We start from the raw sequence: 19,812 nt of genomic DNA, 5'->3' as shown, positions 1-19,812 counted from the left end.
ATCAAGCCACAATTCCTGCCACTCGTGTCTGAGCTCGAGCACTCGTTTTATTGGAAAGTCGTCATACAACATAGAATCCTGTCGTTCCGATGGGTTGAATACATTTCTGTAACACAAAAACAAAAGGTGCAAAAGGGTGTGACAAACGGGCGTTGCATAGCACTAAAGTCTGCAGGAGGAATGAGCACATGCGCTGATGGATCCAGTGTTACGCCTGTCCAAGAACAGCCCGGTCTGACTTCACATTCACCGGGCTGCTCTTTATTGCTGTAGAAAGGAGGAGTGTGGTACAAAAATATATCAAGTACATATTTCACATCAATGAATCAGCATTTTGGAATAAATACAGAGCGAGGCCTTCGGTACAAACCACGTGATCATCTCCGATTGTAAGTATTAAGCGCTTGAGCAAACGTTTCAAACACGCAGAGGAGGGACGCCGGCAATGTCCGGTTAAAATCGATGCTTGTTTTTTAATATTCTGGTTACACAATAATCCTGTCTTGAGCCAAACGTGCGGCCGTCGTGTTTCCAAAGTGCATTGAAGCGGTGCAGCCGGACCGCCGCCCGCTCAAACCAGGCTGAAGCCCTCGTACTGCTCCACGGCCTGCGTGAGGCGCTGTCTCAGGGTCTCTTTGGTCCGGTAGAGGGGCATGTCCAGCAGGTTGTAGCAGGTGTGGGCCACGGGCAGGTAGTGCAGCTCCGCCGTCGTGGACTGGATGACGATCTTCAGGCTCTCCATGCCGTGGATGGGGATGCGGTCGCTGCCGGTCAAGAACACTGCGAGGACCAGAGCAAACGGATAGAATTATTAACTTTAACTTTATAATAAACAGCTAAGATCACGTTAAACCTCAAATTATGCTGTTGAACTTTATCATTACTTTACTTTTCATAGCTTGTTTACTATGTGTGTGAGCGTCGCTGTCGTGTTCCTGTTTTTTATCTGGTTTTCTCACCGATTTTCCTCTTTTACATGAAAGGAACAAACTAAATGATCATTTAATTTAGTCATTTTTCCGTAGTTATAAGAGTGTAGCAGCTCTTTCACAAAACAGAACCAGCACAAACTCTACAACCTATAATAGATACACAACATATCTGTGCATCGCTTTTTACCACTTCCATGCATGCAATGAACCTGGTTTCAACAATAATCAAATCTCACGTCTCACGCGTACAAACAAAGTGTTATTGTACTCACACACTATTCAAATACTATGCAAATACTAGAAGTACCAGTGCAACATCCGAGCTACCACAGGTTATAGATGCTGTAAATGTCCTGAATATCATTTCCATCATTACGAGCATAATACCGGGGCAATAACACAAACCAACATGGCACTGGGCTCCGCTGCCGTGTGGATGCTCCCCGCCGTTGCCATGGGAACTGTTGCCACGGCTACCCCCTCTACTCATCTGACCGTCGCAGTCACTCAACTTTGGCTTGCGGATCGCGTCCGAATCAAACCGACCGACCGTTTTATTTAAGTCGGTAGAACGGCACGAGAGCGACGCGTGAATGTTCCAAACGCCGCTTTATTTCTAACGATATTCGAGGCGGGTAACGCGACCGACACTTGCGAGGCGGGTAACGCGAGAGGGCAAACGCTGCACTAAAAGATAATTACAGCCTCGACCTTGCTCATTACAGGCCGCGCTGCCGGATACTTACATAAGAACTGCTTCTTTTTCTCCAGAGGGAACTCGTGGAAGACTTCCCAGAACAGCCGGACGGTCGGGTGCGTGGCGGAATACTCCCCTTTGTACTCGGCATTCTGCAAAAAACAACAATACGTCTGTCGCGGTTTTGTTTTCCTACAGGGCCAACAATAAAGTCATAATAAGTCCTAAATTACCCTCGCTTTGACCTCGTCTGTTTTACACAATTTTATTAGAAATTAGGTATTTTTTCCCCTAGTTAATGAGTTTTTGTTTTCTCCTCATGTGGAGTCCTAATTAGTGAAATACCGTATTTTCCGGACTATAAGTCGCACCAGCCAAAAAATACATAATAGAGAAGAAAAAAAACATATATAAGTTGCACTGGAGTATGAAATGCAGTTGCAAGTGTGAAAATAACAAATAATAATCATATATAAGTCGCTCCGGAGTATATAAGTATAAATGTATGTATGAATATAAGTATGAGTATGAAAATGACTTATAGTCCAGAAAATACGGTAAATCAAATAAAGAAGTTCTAGTCCCAAAAGTCGATGCTACAATGGTGCCGATGTGGAAAAGACATTTTAAAAGACCAAATAAAAATGTTAAAGACATATTGTGCAGTTTTTTCTGGTATTTTTTTTTTAAATAAACTGGAAAATATTATAATTTAATCCAAAACGACTGAATAATAAGAGTCTAGCTATGTGACCTTTCTTAATCGAACATGTTTGACACAGAGTCTGCTGCAGTTCTAAAGTACAGTGTTGTAGGTGGAGATAGGGGATAGGTGAAGACAGGTATTTTCTGAGCACGCGACAATACCAGATCACTCCAACTTCCGTGAACAAATTGTAAAACCACAGTAAGTACGTCAATAATGAGGAACATCGCATTATCGCCGTTAAAAGCTCAGAAAAGTACATTTTATTTCATATGTCCTCTTAAAAATTCCCCCAAACGACTGCGTTCATAATAAATGTAAACCTGTGTATTCAGGACACTTCCGAAAACACCGTTCATTCATAAACTCGGCTGGTCCCAATGTGCTGAGAATCTTTACATCGTGTGTCTTATAGTTTACCAATCTCCTTCAATATGTAGCGGGCAGGTTAAGCATTACATCGCGTCGTCACGGTTTTCCATAGGTCGCTCTTTAAATCGAGCCGGAGCGGGTGAGAATCCTGTGGTGGAAGGAAGCTGCTGTTTAACTGAGGGATGACAGATTTGTTGACCTGCTTTACGGTCCGTATCTCTGTAATTATCTGTCAGTTTTTGTTTTGTGTGAATAGAATAGACCAAGTTCAAGGTCAAAGGACTTTTTCGCACTAGTTTCAGAACGTGGTGCCAGTATTCAACCCTGGAGACATTATAGTTGTCAGATGATACACAAACTTATACACAAACGCACACGGCGCTCCATGCTCATGCTATCGACTCGGCTAATCTGGGAACATTTTAGAATTCCAGAGCCAGTCCCCTGTATTTTGATTAACAAATAGCAAATTTTTGTATTTTGGCATTTAGTTTAATGTGTAAAACTGGCATCTGAGCAAAAGGCTTACCACCTTTAACCGTCACGTGTGCTTCTGGTTCTAGTGACCAATAAACATACTTTTTACTTGGCATTAGTGACAAGGTCAGGTAAATGACATAAAGCGGCCTTTCCTCGTTATTATTTTACTCAAAGTTGTATTTTGATTAATTCATGTGTGTTTGAGGGATCAAGTTTTGCCCCGCAACTGAGACTCTGTGCTAAGAAAATTCCTGTTTTCCCCTACCCCCTATCCCCGCCCACATGCCTGCACTAAATTACGATTATTGGAAAAATCAAGACTCACAATCTGCCGCTTGTTACGGTAAAACGTCACTATGAAGAGGCGCGGCTTATCAGAGAACCACTTTCTACTGTTCAGGCGTTTCAGAGGAATATTGTAGTTTAAATTAACCAAATGTAAAATGATGATCTCCTTCTGTTGTGATTCAATACCAGGTAAAAAAATCAAATCGAATTTTGAAAAGGAGATTTGTATGTGACGTAACTCGGTGAAGCGTGAGTGTGAGAGGTGTGTCTCTGAATGCCTACGCCCTCCAGAGCCACAGAGAGAGGCGTGTCTATGTGTCTATCTACGCCCTCCAGAGCCACAGAGAGAGGCGTGTCTATGTGTCTATCTATGCCCTCCACCTCCAGAACACGCAGTCTCATGCTCATCTCCTTTGAGCCACACGGCCTGCAGCCCCAAAGTCACGCACCTTCTCCATCTCGTCCCAGTTGTAGTTGCTGTTGCCCACCACCATGGCCATGAGCTCCGAGGGCTGGAAAAGCCACAGGATCTCGCCGCCGCACACTTTGAGGAAGCCGGTGGTGAAGGCCTCGTACTGCTCGCTGACCGAGGCGCAGAACATGTAGTGCAAATACGCGTCCACAAACTCCTTCCTGCAACGAGAGTACAACACGCTATCTGTGTCTGCTATGAAAACAACAACAAGGAAATGGACACGTTTTGAAATAGTCCAAAAACTATTTGTAAAGTACACGCCCTGAGTAAAGGAAGAGTTGTAGTTTTGAGGTCATTCAAATGCTCTCGGCCACGTGCCAGCCTGGGAACACGGAGAGGCGTGTTGTTTACATTACAAAAGTTGCTCAGTCAGATTAAACGGATAAGCGCTAGAACAGCTAATGTTAACAAATGATTTAGATATAGGACTTTAGGATATAGGCTTCAGTTACGTTCTGTTATGAGCAGAGAAACAATATATTGTATAGTACATTATCAAGGTTCCAGGTGGTATAATATGGGCTCAATATGCAGATTAGGCCTCAACTTTGCAAATCTATGGCAGAAAAAGGTAAAGAAAGTCTGGTTATTGCTATTATCTTAAAAAGGTGGTATGGACGATTTTTTTCAGCAAATTTTTCTATCATATTTCCCTCAGTGTAAGGGGCAAAATGAAGACGGAGAAAGACAGTTCGAGCTGACGCAGAAGTGGACAGAAATCTACGGGAGACGAGCGATGTGATGCGCTCCGCAGTTCGCACGGGGGAGTGCGCATGCGCACTTCCGCCTGAGTTCTCAAATCGCCCAAAAATCGTCCATACCGCCTTTAAGTAGAGATCGACCCATGTGGATTTTTTTTTCACGGCCGGTTCTGATTCGCCGATTTACCAAATTACGTAGTGCTCTCTTTGCACTAAAATAAAGCTTTTTCCATTATTATACACGCAGCGGGTCAGGCCAAAACAAAAGTCTGGATGAATATTGTGGGATAATAAACCTTGAAGTGGCCTCAGATATAGATTATCAGGTTCAGCTTTTTGTCGTCTGGAAGAAATTCTCAAGATAAATAAATTTGAACTATTTTGTGTTTCTTCTGCAGCTGTACTTGAATACCAGTATATGCAATGCAACATTCCAGGCAAAGCAGTACTATATAAATGCAGAAACGCACGTTCAAGGAGACGACAAAGAAGCCATAATGTATACGTTTATATAAATGGAAAATAAAGCATCTTGAGTAAATGTCCCAGCGTTGGGAACACAGAAAATGTGCTCAGACAAAAACAAGGGACTTCATATTTGCACAGGCATTGCGAAACAGCTCCAAGTAACCACACCCGGTCACCAAAGCAACAATGATCCGGGGACTCTAAACTATATAATCTACCAAACTGGGCGGCCACATCACCCCGCCTTTCTCAGGACACCCAAGACTGGATATTAACGCTCGGACCGTCTTGGACCGAACGGGGCATAAAATAAGGTGAACTCGGGGCCCGGAACGTGAACTCGGGGCCCGGAACGCGACGCGAATCGAGTGATTTACCTGTTGTTTTTGTCCACGATGATGCTTTCACCTCCTGGAAGCAGCTCCTTCACCTCGGTCACCCCGTAGTTTTCCCGAGTGATCTGATGACAGCAACAACAACAGCATTGGATTAGATTAGTTATCACATCATCACTGGACGTAAAATGGGACTAGACGTGTGCTACTCATGAAAACTGGATTTATTAGAAGCAAAACAATTCTTCTGAGTTTTCTGTGCCACAGACAGGACGTGACATCACCAGCTGATGCAAGTCGATGAGGCAAGACACTAAACACTGTCCCATGACGAGAATGCATTTTGTGATTTTTGCTGACAGATTTTGTTCATTGCTGCACTCTGGAACATTCTAGGCAAATGTATAACACCTCCATGGAGACGGGTGGGGTCATTGAGGATTTTTAAATAACATTTATTGCCAACGAAGTAGTTTGACATTCACACAATGTAGATGTCATATTGTGTAACTAGAAATTAGGTATTTTTAGATGTTTTTGTTTTCTCATCATGTGCAGTCCCAATTAGTAAAAAAATTTAAAAAAATAAGTTCTTGTCCCAGAAAACTTGCTAAACAAGACCTTATAAAAGACATTATAAAAATGTTAAAGAAGACATACTATGCTATTTTTCTAGTATTTTTTTGTAATTGTAATCCGCTAAATTTAATATAAAACGACTGAATAATAGAGTCTAGCAATGTGAAATTTCTAAATCTAACATGTTTGATACGGAGTCTGCTGCAGTTTTTAAATACTCTCAAGTACACAGCTGTGGGTGGAGATAGGGGATTGGTGAAGACAGGTATTTTCTGAGCACGCGACAATACAGGATCACTCAAACACCCATGAATCAATTTTAAAACAACTGTAAATACGTCAATACAAGGCAAGAAACTAAACACTGTCCATCACGAGAATACATTTCGTGATTTTTGCTGACAAATTTTGTTCATTGCTGCACTCTGGAACGTTCTAGGCAAATGTATAACACCTCCATGGAGACGGGCGGGGTCATTGCGCACCTTTGAATAACGTTTACATTCACGCGTAGCTGTTGTTTTCCTCTTCAAATTCAGATCCGCGGCACATTTTAAAGGTTTTATTGCGGCGTCATTAATTGAAACTTGTGGTCACACCTTTTATGCACTGTCCACACCAGACATGTCGAGACGTGCGTTTAGAGCAACACCGCGCTTATAAACACGGCAACGCTCCAATCGTTTTACCGTGCCGCTTAAAAAAATACTCATTCGGAGCACTGTTTCTCCCAACGTGGAATCTATTTTAGTAGAGAAATGAGTTAATAATTATTTTCCCGTATGATTCCTGAGGATGAGAAGTATTGTAACATAATCGTATGTCTTTCCCTATAACAAGCACACAGCTGACTGACGTGTCGAAGTGGCGTTTGTTTTCAGTGAAACGGGAAGATCAGTGAGAGTTGATCTCCGCAGCTGCAGCGTGCGGACTTTAATGACAGTGAAAAGATCAGAGCACGTGTGTGATAATTAGCAGCTTCGTTGACATCTGCTGTTGCCTGCTAGCGCTGCAGGCTTTATGTTTTTTTGCATCTCCCTCCTTGGCAATACAGCTTTGCGTTTTGTAAATCAGCAACCTCAGTGTAATTCATTGTACAGGATTAATATTTGATTACTCACAGAAAAGTTAAGCAAAAACGTCTCCTCTACGTCGTTGCCGTCGTAGTCCAATAGCTGCTGCAGACTCCTATAATAAGAACAATAGTAGCAGCTGAGTGGAGTGTAAAATTAACAATTTAGTTAAAGTAATGTGTTCCGAAACAAAACGCGACCAAACGACTCGCAGAGAACAAACAGCAACAGGATAATGAATTATTTTTTTCTAAGTAATGCAAGTCCATTCCTAGTACAAGTCACATCCCCAAGGAAATTCAAACTCTCACTTTAACTGCTTCTGTCACTCACTGTTTATCACTGTGGAATTTACAGAAACAAAAAGACAAAAGAACCCAGACAGTCCGGTTTATTGCCTTCTACTCAATTTTCTGAAAATGAAAACAAATGGTTTGCCTTGAAGAGAAAAATGGCCTTTATTGCACGACAGCATGTCACAGAATTTATGGGATTTTTGCGTTTAAATCATTTCACAATCTTGTCTTCTAAATGCGTCTTTCAGGGTAAATGACGCCCTCTGCTTGTTGAAAGTATGTGCACGCAGAGTAAGCGCGTTATAAACAATCACGACTGGACATTGGTGGCCTACAGAGTGACATCTGTGACAGACGTGAATTTCCCGTTAGGTAACCTTGGCACCACGACAGATCGACACCGAACGGATCAAATGCCAGAGGGTTCAGGAATCAGAGCGACGACAAGCGGATTTAGCGTCGCTTGAAGCCGCAGGGGTCTCATTACCTGGCCTCGGTGGGCGACAGCTCTTGGAAATCCTCCAGCGTCGGGGAGACTTTGAGCAGCTTTTTGTACAGCGCCAGAGGAAAGTGCAGGTCGACCACAGTGGAGTTGTAGATGGCCAGGCCGCAGATGATCCCGATCAGGTGGAACCAGTTTGACTCTACAAAACACTGACAACGACAACAAATGATTATAACACTATACTACACTTATATATGGTAATACAAATACAAATACACAATAAACAATTACAGTGAATGGATAAATGAGTTGAATTGACAAAGTTTACCATTACAAAACATTACATTGTATTTATTATATCACTTAAAGGTTGGTATGTGTGACTTATATATGGTAATTTACTTTTGTACCGAATAAACTCAGACTCAGTACAAATACTCAATAAAATAAACAATTACAGTGAATGGATAAATGAGTTGAATTGATTTATTATATATATGTTTGTTTTTATTATTATTTATTAATTTTAAATTGATCTTATATATATATATATATATATATATGTATTTTTTTTTTAAGTTATTGTTTTTACAAATCTGAGTCTCATTTCCTCGTGACGTGGACGGCCGATTAGTCATGCCACGTATCAATCATAGAACGCACCTACTGCTCACCTGCAGCCTCATCAGCTCGTCTCCATGAGAACAGCATGTTTCCCTGTGTCTAAGCGCATTGATCTATCATAATATAGTTCCCTCAGTGTACGGGACAAAATTAAGACAGAAAGACAGTTCGAGCTGACTCAGAAGAGACGGAAATCTACGGAGACGAGAGATTCGATGCGATCCGTCGCACTAATAAACAACCGCACGTGTAGAAGTGAGGCTGTTGTGTGCATCTGCACGGGGGGAGTGCGCATGCACACTTCCGCTTGAGTTCTCAAATTGGCGGAAAATCATCAATAACGCCTTTAAATCTATATTTTTTGCTGTAATATTACAGCAAAAAATAGTGTGTTGTAGTGTAAGTAGTGTTCCTTGACAGCAATCGTTTCGGTCAAACACAGACATGAAACACTACGGCAATAAAAAACTATGAAGTCAAGTGCCAAAACGATGAAAAGCTTAAACACCATTTGGAGCAAAAGGTCATGTGACATTGAATAAAAAACAATCTCAAATCTGACAGATGCTTAAGCCTTTTTCAGTAAGTACTTTCGGTGTGACTGATGAGAGGAATGTGATTAGGACTGAACTCAAAATTGATATAATTTCGACGCATTACATGTTCTGCACCCCATAATCTGGTCTCGCTGAACATATAAATGCAGTAACAGTGGAACAACTCACTTTGTCTGAAAACCAGAGCAGATTTGAGTCTTTGTAATGCGTGAACATGCCGTAGACCGGGTCCATCAGCTCCTTCAACAGCAGCAGGAAGAACTCTTTAGTCACTCCTCCGGCGTCTACAGCCTCCTCGCCATCGAAGATCACCTCAAGCAAAAACACCCATCAGTTTGTTATTTCAAGTTAATTCTTTCTCTTTATCATTTTTCTTAAACACTACATAAACAAGTTTCCCACTCTTACCTTGAGGGGTTTCTTGAGGTCCACGTCCGAGTACATGGACACTTCCCGCAACGTGTCGCTCACTAAGTGGTCCCTCCGCACATGCAGCACCAGGTACGGGTTCCTCGCCAAGTGTGGTTCCAGCGTGAGCAACATGAAGACGTTGTGTAGGTTTGCACCACTGACAGCCATCTTGTAAAAGGGACAATGCAATGAGAAAAGGACACACACAGAGAGAAAAGGACACACACACAGAGAAAAGGACACACACACAGAGAAAAGGACACACATACAGAGAGAAAAGGACACACACACATACAGAGAGAAAAGGACACACACAGAGAGAAAAGGACACACACAGAGAGAAAAGGACACACACACACACACACAGATAGAGAAAAGGACACACAGAGAGAAAAGGACACACAGAGAGAAAAGGACACACAGAGAGAAAAGGACACACACAGAGAAAAGGACACACACACAGAGAAAAGGACACACAGATAGAGAAAAGGACACACACACACAGAGAAAAGGACACACACACACACAGATAGAGAAAAGGACACACACACACACACACAGATAGAGAAAAGGACACACAGAGAGAAAAGGACACACACAGAGAGAAAAGGACACACACAGATAGAGAAAAGGACACACACAGAGAGAAAAGGACACACACAGAGAGAAAAGGACACACACACACAGAGAAAAGGACACAAACACACACAGATAGAGAAAAGGACACACACAGATAGAGAAAAGGACACACACAGAGAGAAAAGGACACACAGAGAGAAAAGGACACACACACACACAGAGAGAGAGAAAAGGACACACACACACACAGAGAGAAAAGGACACACACACAGAGAGAAAAGGACACACACACACACACACACAGAGAAAAGGACACACACACACACACAGAGAAAAGGACACACACACACACACAGAGAGAGAAAAGGACACACACAGATAGAGAAAAGGACACACACAGAGAGAAAAGGACACACACAGAGAGAAAAGGACACACAGAGAGAAAAGGACACACAGAGAGAAAAGGACACACAGAGAGAAAAGGACACACACACACACACACACACACACACAGAAAAGGACACACACACACACACACACACACAGAGAACAGGACACACACACACAGAGAACAGGACACACACACACACACAGAGAAAAGGACACACACACACAGAGAAAAGGACACACACACACAGAGAAAAGGACACACACACACACACAGAGAAAAGGACACACAGAGAAAAGGACACAGAGAGAAAAGGACACTCATCCCATTAGCTGAAGGCCATGAAAGCCATGCTTTCTGTGAAAATGATCTGGAGTATACGCATGTATAAGGCAAGAGCAATAAGAAGACTTTTTTCCAGGGACAAGTTGAAAGGGGCGGGGCCAGTAACAACAGCATAACATTTGCACACACCCTTGTTCTAAATATTTTGTAATTGTCTTATTAATGATACTTGAGGTTTATCGGCTCTATATTTGCTGGGGTCCCAGTAGCAGATGGCCCAAAACTGGGCCCCGGCCCAGTCGTTGGGGACCCCTGATATAAGGTATATGATAATATTTATTAAATATAAAATTTACATTTGCAACAGAATTCTACATGCATCTGCATCTGCATCTTATGAGACTTCTTGGTGTCCAATACTCTTTCTCGGACATGATAATACTTAAAGTAATCAGTCTCAGTACCTGCATTTGCAGCTCAGCATCAGTCTGCAGCATGGTTGTCTTCGCTTGAGCATTCAGTATAAATGGATAGGCACAAAGGTTCACTGAGGGAAAGTCATTCTGCAAGACAAAACAGTGGTTTGCAAATGATGAAAAATGAGAAAACATTTAAACTTTATTGCAGAAATTTTGTTTACCTTGGATGGAGGTGATCCAGATTTCTGAAGGAAAAAAAAGAAAAAAAAAGAAAAAAATCAAGATTACAGAAGGAAATGTATTTGAATTCAAAGTATTTATTTACTCGGAATGTCAAGTTCAAAATAAGAACAAACAAAAATGGACTTTCACCACTCACAATGTCGGCTCGACTTAAAAACCACTTGAGGTAGTCTTCCTGGATGTCCACCAGGTTGGTAATGTCAGGGATATAAAAGCTGTTGTAGTCTACGTGTTTGGCCTTTAAGTTCACCTGGCAACAAACGACAGACACGGTTCACCAGCGGTGCCAGGGGCCGGCACAAAACCCACCGCTTTGACCAGAAACAACGCGTTTCCATGGATTGTACAGCGGGACAGAACTGGAGAACACACTTGTTTACCTTGTGAAGTTTTTCCAGCAGTCTCAGCGTGGCCAGGAAATAATTGTCGTAGAACACGGGCACAACCACCGACTTTCCAAGCGTGAGCATGAACACTACAATTCTCTTGTACATGTCCACCATTCGCCTGAAGACACTGCCCTCCACAAAACACCACCAGTTATCTGCACCAAGAGGAGGCAAAAACTACATCAGCTCTAAAATGTTTTGAAATAGGGCATTTCTAATCAACCAAATGTCACACCTAATACTTTGCTCGGGTTGATGTCCAGCTGCAGTATCGCAATCGCAAAGGGAATAGTGAGTCGAATGAAGTTCTTGGAGTCGTGCATTAATGGACACTCGGACAGGATGAGGTAGATCCTCATGGCTTCAACGTCTGGTGGGGAGCTGGGCAGCTGAGGGATCAACAAGTTTTCAAAGCTTTTGGTGGCCTGTTCAAACAGAAGGAAAAAAAACACAAACTAGAAATCAGCTCGTCAACATGAGGAGTCGGACGGCTAAAAGAAGGGTGAGGCTTTTAGTGGTTAGAAATGAAGCCAAACACTTTGGTTTGCTCAACGTGAATCCCAAGCCTAACATTACTGGTTTAATACTGAAGTTATGACTCACTTTTGCCACAGATCTGCAGTAGAACAAGGCGTACCATCAAAACAGAATGAATATTTACTTTTCCCTTAAGTGGCTGTGGGTGTAGGAGACAGATTTACAGTTTTGAATAATGTAATGGCAATAATAAGTATACAACAACTAGATGAATCATGGAGAAGTTGGGACTCAAAGACATACCGGTATGTTGCATAGTAAACTATGCAAGGACATAACTCTTGTTTTTGTTGACGTCAAAGACATACCTGCTCCAGGAGTGCAGAGAAAGCTGGCTGACTGAGAGCCTCAAACAAGGCCTGGACAGAGGGAATGTCGATGCCAGGGATCTTGGGATTGGTTTTGAAATGTGCATCATCACTGCAAAATCAAAAATCAAATCAAATCAAATCATGAAAGCAAGGTGACATTTAGGTCATCACTAGTGGGATTGAACTGAGTCAGTGAATGGATGAAAAGGGTGTGTAAGCTCTGATATAAAGTACACAATACTTGGGATTATTACAGCTCTTTGACCCAGTCTTGACTCTTGACACATGTGAGCTTTAAGCCAAGTTCAACAGGAGTACTCGCCTGTGTGTGCTGTATACCGAGCCTGTAGGTGTCTACACCTATTCCTAAACACATTTCCTCCAAAACAAAGGGTGCACCACACAGAGTCAGAAAAGCCAGAAAAACACCAGTGTATGTCACCAAACTATTTACAGTCACCATCAGAGGCTTTATTTAGTCATCAGATCAGCCCTGGTGGAAAGTGTCAAACAGAACACACTGATGCACATCTAAGTAAACTAGTCATCTCCATGGAGATGTTCTTGCTTTGCCTGGCATCTTCCACAGTATGGCATTTCATTTATCTCCATGGGCAATGAAGGTAATGCAAAGGTCAAGTTACAGGTCAGATCTGTGGAGGGACGACCTCGCTCACAGTAAAGAGGCATGTTTTTCAAGGAATGTTTTAGCAATAAAAACACCAGTATTTGAAAGACAGACAAATACCAAACTTCAATGCACTGATTGTGCATCTGCCTGAACTTTAAAAAGGTAAAAAAGGTTCCAGTCTTGATGTCGCTTCTTGTTTATTCCCACAAAGTGATAAGTATCTGCAGATGGAAAACTACCAACCTACTGCGGGTCAAATACAGCCATGACAAAGCCTTTTGGAGCCCTCATGTACAACATGTTTAGCACGAAACAATAACGTAACATGAGAGATTAGCAGCCACAACAGAAAGTGCATGGATTTTTAGATAACTTTGTGTGGGAAATGAAATATGAAAAGGGATTGTTAAAGGATGTTCTACATGAGATCTGATGAGGCCGCAGAGTGTGCCAGAGTGCAGACGTAGGTCAGGTGGCCAAGGATCTCTGAGAATAGACAACAGTGATATTTGAGAATGTGGGCTTCTTCACACCTCTTACACCTCTACACCGAGCACGTGGGCTTCACATGAGCTCCACCATCTCTGCAATGTTAACATGATAATTTATGCGCTTTACAGTCTGTCATCTCTATCGGGGATTTAATGTCACTGCCCCCATAGCTAGCACTAGTGATGTGGGGTTGTCGTTTGAGGGCGGGTCAAAACATGAACATTTTATTGCAGGGTTTGTTACAAAATGCTAACCGTGGTATCTTAGATCTTTTCATTTAATTGTGTCTAAATTCAGTTCCTCATTAAGCCAATTTACCTGTCTGTCCTCTTCACATCTCTCTGTACAGAGAACGAGCGAGAGGAAGAGACGGGTGCAAAGAAAAGACGCAAACTAATTTTAAATCATTATTAGTTCTAGTATGTTGATTAATTTGTTAAACCATCTCATTGCTCAAGTGCAGATTCTGTTGGTCTGAAGAAGCACCTGAAAGCTCTTATCTGGTGACGACACAAAATCGTAGTCCAAATTAAGCTACATTGCATTTCAATATAAAAAGGTTTTAATAGGCCTAAGCGTGGGGCGGGTTGAAAAATAAATTCTGTGGGGGGCCGGCTGGGGCAGGTCAGATTGCCAAAATTAGAGGACATACGTGTTGGAAAAAAGACACGACCCACGCATCACGAGCTGGCACTGCCACCTCATGGGGAAGACCACTCCGCAGAAACATGAGATCATAACATTACAGGAATCGTCTTTACGTTAGACTGATCATGCTCTTGGCTTTACCTCTGGTCCAAGAAGCTGCCGTTCCAACAAGCCGTGGAAGAGAGCTGATTTATAATGTCACTGAAAAAGACAAAATGTATATTTCAAAAACACATGTAAGTCAATGAAATAAGACTGGCGACTGTTTTTTCTTTGCAAACACAAAGAAATAAAAAAACATTAGAATCCTTGACTTACTCAGTGACGCTGGACTCTGCGCTGTACATAAGCTTTAGCCTCCATGAGTTGATGCGATCGTAGTTGATTGGGGAGAGACTTTCACTGATACTATTCACTCGGAAGTCTTCTGGAACAACTGCACTCTGTGGAACATGAGAAGCGTTTGTTTATTTCAGTGTGTGGGGAATTTTTGGCTAATTTGGGGAAAAACATTCGGGAAGTTTTGACTAGTCACACAATTAACCCATGAAGAAAGTATTGTGACAGCACAAGACAGACTAAACCGTTTTGAGAGCATTCAATGTTAAGCATTACTGCCATCAAGTGGTAACTTTCTCTCACTGTAAGAGCACTTAAAAAGGGATATGTGAGATTTTTGGTTGTTGTGTTTTATATTTTGTTATGCACACAAGTATGATTAAATTATTATTATTTACTATTATTTATTAAACATTAATAATAAAAGCAAAGCACTGTAGACAGCAATCAAACAATGAAAGTAAGCGAGAACTGTAATGAGAAATACTATTATAGTATAATATAATACAGAATATAAATATAAATTAGGCCATAAAGTATAAGAGTAAGTTCAAGAGAAGGATTATTTAAGTTACATACCTGGTCATATGAGAACAACAAAAAGCTATGGTCACCTCCACAGATGATTTTTGTTACTGTGCACTGCTTTGGTCCTAAAAACAAATACACAAATTTTTTAAAATGAAAAATATTTCATATTACACAAAAGAGTAAAATAAATGGTATTAGTACTGTGCCTGCCTCCTTTTTGAAAGCATCCAATGAAAGGAATCCTGACTGGACATGGACTTTTAGAGTTCCCCCACATCCCAGTGCCCAGCTGGCCGTGGTTGTTACAACCAAACGCATAAACCAAACCAGAGGAAGGCACAAACGCCAAAGTGTGGTGTCTGAAAAGGTTTAAGATCATCAGGACAGCCTTGAAAAGACTAATACATGATATTGCATTAATAGTTGTTAAAGTTAACCTGACCTGCCACAGGTAATTTGGGACACTTCAGTTCCCATGAGCTCCAGCACTCGTCTGGGTAGAAGCTCGCTGTTGGTGGAGCCATGACCCAGCTGACCCCAAGAGCCATCTCCAAATGTAAACAAGCCACCGTCCTGAAGAGAGACGTACAGAAAATTAATACATCACATATAATGAAATATTTAAATATACTGGGGTTGAATATGAGATATTACAGCTGCCCAACACTATGTTCCGCCTCTTTATCACTTCTGCCACAAACTCTGTGTTCACCTTCTGCTCGCATTAAAGTGCATTACTTTACTGGTGGTGGTTCTGCCAACGGCTTCTTTTCACAGAGATGCTTTAGCTGGAATGTTCAGCAGTACGCCGTCAAATGTTTTTAATGGGCTCACTTCTCCACAGATCTGACCTAACTTGGCCTGGGGATGGATACCTTTTATGCCGTACTGTGAAACATTCGAGGCAGAGCAATAACATCTCTATGGAGACAAACAAGCGCAGACCCTCACTTGAAGGGTTATGCAGCATCCTTTTATCAAGTAAACGTCACTGTCACTGCGCAGGTTCAAAGTCGCTATTAACTTCAAAGGATTTTACCATCTATGTTTCCCCAACTGATGTGATAAAACAGACATGAACATACACAAGTACCTTTGTGAGAGCAGCAGTGTGTTCCTCTCCACAACTGATGTAAACCACTTTCTGAGAACGAAGGAATTTTATGTGACAAGGGACAGCGCGATCTGAGGATGACAGAGCAAAATCAGTTCAAGTCAAGTCAATCAGTTAGTCAAGGCCGATTCTACTGACAATAAACAATAAAAAAAAACCATAAACTAGAATCAATGGATTATTAGTTTGCAATATCAGTTTACAGAATTGAAAGTAAATACAACTATTCAACAATATAAATAATAGAAGAAAAAATTGTATTCATATTATTTGTATGTATATTATTTCTGTAATAAGATAGGCATCGTTTTTTTTAAACTTTTTTTTTTACAATATTCCTTTATTGATGCGTGTCAATAGAACAGAAAATGAAGATAATTGACCGGTGAACATAATTACCCTGTTTATCATTCAGCCCCAGCTGTCCAGCCCTGTTCTTGCCCCAGCCAAACACTGCTCCAGACAGAGAAAGTGCAAAGCTATGGTCGCCACCAGCTGTTATTTGTGCCAGAGGAATCCCTGCCAGAGACTTCAGCGGCTGAGGGAACAGCTTACTGGGCTCTCCTTTTCCCAACCCCAGTTGACCACTTGTGTTCTGACCCCAAGTGAAGAGCTGGCCGTCTGAAAATGCAGGGAATATTGCTTGGTCATTTCTGAAATTTCAAACCAACCGTGATGCAAAGGCAACAACTATAAGCAAGGTGTGAAGAGGCGTGTTTGGAGAAGAATGTTTTTCACACCTCTAGAAAGTGCAATGCAGTGCTGGTTCCCACACATGACTTGAGAGATGCGATGATCACACAGCCGCTTCACCAATCTAAAAAAGAAAAAATAGGGATCTAAGTAAGCGGGACAAACAACTTATTTTGGAGAGGAAAACTATTTATGTTTACGAGTTAGAATTAAAACTGATGTTAAACATGTATGCAAGGACCATTAAAAGACATTGTTAATGCTATTGATGATTCCGTATTGATTTAACTTACTTACTTTTACTTTTTTGTACTTATTCATACCCATCGTATATAGAGTGTATTTTGCATTATAAATCTGTATTCGTACCCTTCTATATTTTAGATGACTGTGGCTGCAGTTATCATCTGATTTCTTTCTGATTAAAATCCCTCCCAATGACATCCCATTTTGCATGTCATTTAAATCATCTTAAAAGGTACAGATATAAATGAATAATCAGATTTTGGTGCGCTTGATGAAGATTACAAAGATTACCATTTAAACTGTTTATTTGAGCTCCTCAAAGTTAGTTCCACTGAGGATCAATTAATTTTGTCCAAGTCTAAGGTTGAACAAAATTTGTTGTAATGCTTCAAGTTGTTAATAAACCTTAATACTCAACAGCACAACAAATATCTGACCATTATCGGATTTCGGGAGTCATCAGATTATTGAAATGTCATATGAACATCTGATGTGAAGCGACTAATCAGATTTCTTTCAGATTTTTCACACTTGCAGGTTTTGACAAGGAAATAAAAATATAAGAGATTTTTAAATTGTACTTTGTCTTGTTACTTTGAAAATCCCTCAATTAACTGGCACATGTTAATGAATATGTTTACATGCGCAACCGAAATCTGATGATCATGTTTTTGATGATCATATTTCTGTTGGACATGCACACCAAAAACTCTGATCTAAATATTGGATTCTGTGATTATTGTGATCATCTGCTTCTCGCGAGTTACGGCCTACATTCCATTCACAAAAGTACACGGTCACCTGGGTATTCGTACAGTCGTCTCCGTAGCGCCCAGACCAAGCTGCCCGCCTTCTGCAGCCCCCCAGGTGAACACCTGGCCCTGCTCACTGACCGCCAGAGAGTGGGCCCGGCCACAGCACACTCTTGTTATTTTCTGAGCATCCAAAGCCACGACTAGTTCTGCAAAGAGGTAACCCAGAAATGCCACAAACATTTAAATAACGTGGAAGTAGTAATCATTCTATGTTGAGGGAAATAGGAACACTACTTTTTAATGACAGCACAAAGCTAAACTAACCTTTCCCTTTAAATATGTAATTCAAAGAGAACAGTGATTTAATTGGGCTGCATGTGCAATGTTTCACTACAGTACGGAATTTAAAAAAATGAACATAAATGACAAGATTGCCTTTTAGAAAACAGAACTTTGGCCTACCTGGGGACGTCCCTGGTTTGTCGTGGCCCAACTGTCCACAGCTGTTGGAGCCACATGTGTAGACGCTCCCATCCTGAAGCAGAAACGCCGTGTGCTCCCCGGCGCAAGCGATCTCCCTCAGCCCCCTGCCGCAGAACACTGGACAGCTCTTTGGCTCGTAGACTGGATTCTTCTCCACACCATTACCCAACTGTCCATCTCTCGCATTGCCCCAACACAGCATCATGGCGCAGGACACAGGATTAGCACCACTTTAGCCGTTAGAAGAGTGCAAACCAGGTAGAAGGGGGGGGGAACACAGTCTAGGCTTGATGGCAGCCTCGTTTCTTCCTTTTTATGTAAATTCCAAACCTGAAAGATTACTATAAGTGATCTGTTCTTCTGTATCTACCTCTGTATCTACCTGCGTTGCACCAATGAAATTTCCCCATGTGGGACAATAAAGGAATATCTTATCTTATCTTATCTTATCTTATCTTATCTTATTAAAAAGAAATGCTGAAATGTTACAATACAGAACACATTTTCAATCAGCTCAATACCAACATTCATTTAAAACGTTCATGTGCATTTTTCCAACATTACGAGTGTGTGAGACAATGATAAACACAAACTAAAGGGATGTGCTTTAAAAACCTGTCACTGTAATCCCTGGTTAAGCGGCTCCAGGTTCTTATTGTCAGTCCACAGTGAACATGCGAGAGTGAGAGATTTATAACTATAAAGAAGAATGAGTGTGGATAAACTAAACAATGTGACTGGATACAATATGAGCAACTGTAAGGTTCACACTTAAATGTGTAGTTACTTATAAAGAGATAATTACCGTTGATCATTTCAAATAGGTGTGTTATGTTACAACATTGGACTATGACGGAAAAGATAAGAAAAAAAAACACAACACTACTACCATGCTAGAAAATGACCTAGCAATATTTGCACCAGACAAATTAAATATATACATATGTTTTAATGTCGAAATATTTTACGTATATTCAGTCATTTTTGAGAGACAAATAAAAACACAGCTTGACTTGTGCAAAAAACATTATGTTTATAGTTAAGGTTAGCTAGCTTTACCATTATTAGCTAGTAACACACAGCGTTGACTTGACAGAATAAGGCTAAAACCAGTAAGAACATCCGTAAATGAGAAATAGAACGGCGACCACGCCTATATGTTGTTAAATGAGAGTCTGAATGCCATTTACCTGGAGAAATGCATCCTGAAATAGTGCGTTTGGTTTCGGTTGCGGAGACCAAACCAGGAAGTGCCCCACTCACCTACGTCACGGGCAGGAGCTCTGTGAT

At 41.3% G+C, this 19,812-nt stretch overlaps 1 protein-coding gene across 1 annotated transcript; it reads right to left on the bottom strand.

Annotated features, from left to right (window-relative positions):
* Positions 1-127: 127 nt before the first annotated feature.
* herc3 (HECT and RLD domain containing E3 ubiquitin protein ligase 3) lies at positions 128-19,812 on the bottom strand. Its single transcript, XM_072462548.1, has 25 exons — positions 19,713-19,812; positions 18,502-18,852; positions 18,086-18,245; positions 17,086-17,162; positions 16,745-16,966; positions 16,325-16,416; positions 15,674-15,804; positions 15,433-15,590; positions 15,280-15,353; positions 14,680-14,804; positions 14,503-14,562; positions 12,588-12,699; positions 11,978-12,167; positions 11,734-11,897; positions 11,490-11,603; positions 11,332-11,355; positions 11,156-11,254; positions 9,437-9,607; positions 9,197-9,340; positions 7,890-8,056; positions 7,155-7,221; positions 5,497-5,579; positions 3,925-4,108; positions 1,679-1,781; positions 128-780 (listed from the first exon to the last, which is right to left on the bottom strand). Exons 2-25 carry the CDS (start codon positions 18,725-18,727, stop codon positions 572-574), a joined length of 3,156 nt encoding a protein of 1,051 aa, XP_072318649.1. The 5' UTR covers positions 18,728-18,852; positions 19,713-19,812; the 3' UTR covers positions 128-571.

The sequence above is a fragment of the Eucyclogobius newberryi genome, unplaced genomic scaffold, assembly GCF_026437365.1.
Source record: "Eucyclogobius newberryi isolate DKJ021-1_F unplaced genomic scaffold, fEucNew1.0.hap1 SCAF_4, whole genome shotgun sequence".
Taxonomy (NCBI): Eukaryota; Metazoa; Chordata; class Actinopteri; order Gobiiformes; family Gobiidae; genus Eucyclogobius; species Eucyclogobius newberryi.
The sequence above is the reverse complement of the archived record's forward strand: the minus strand, read 5'-3'. Positions and strand labels throughout refer to the sequence as shown.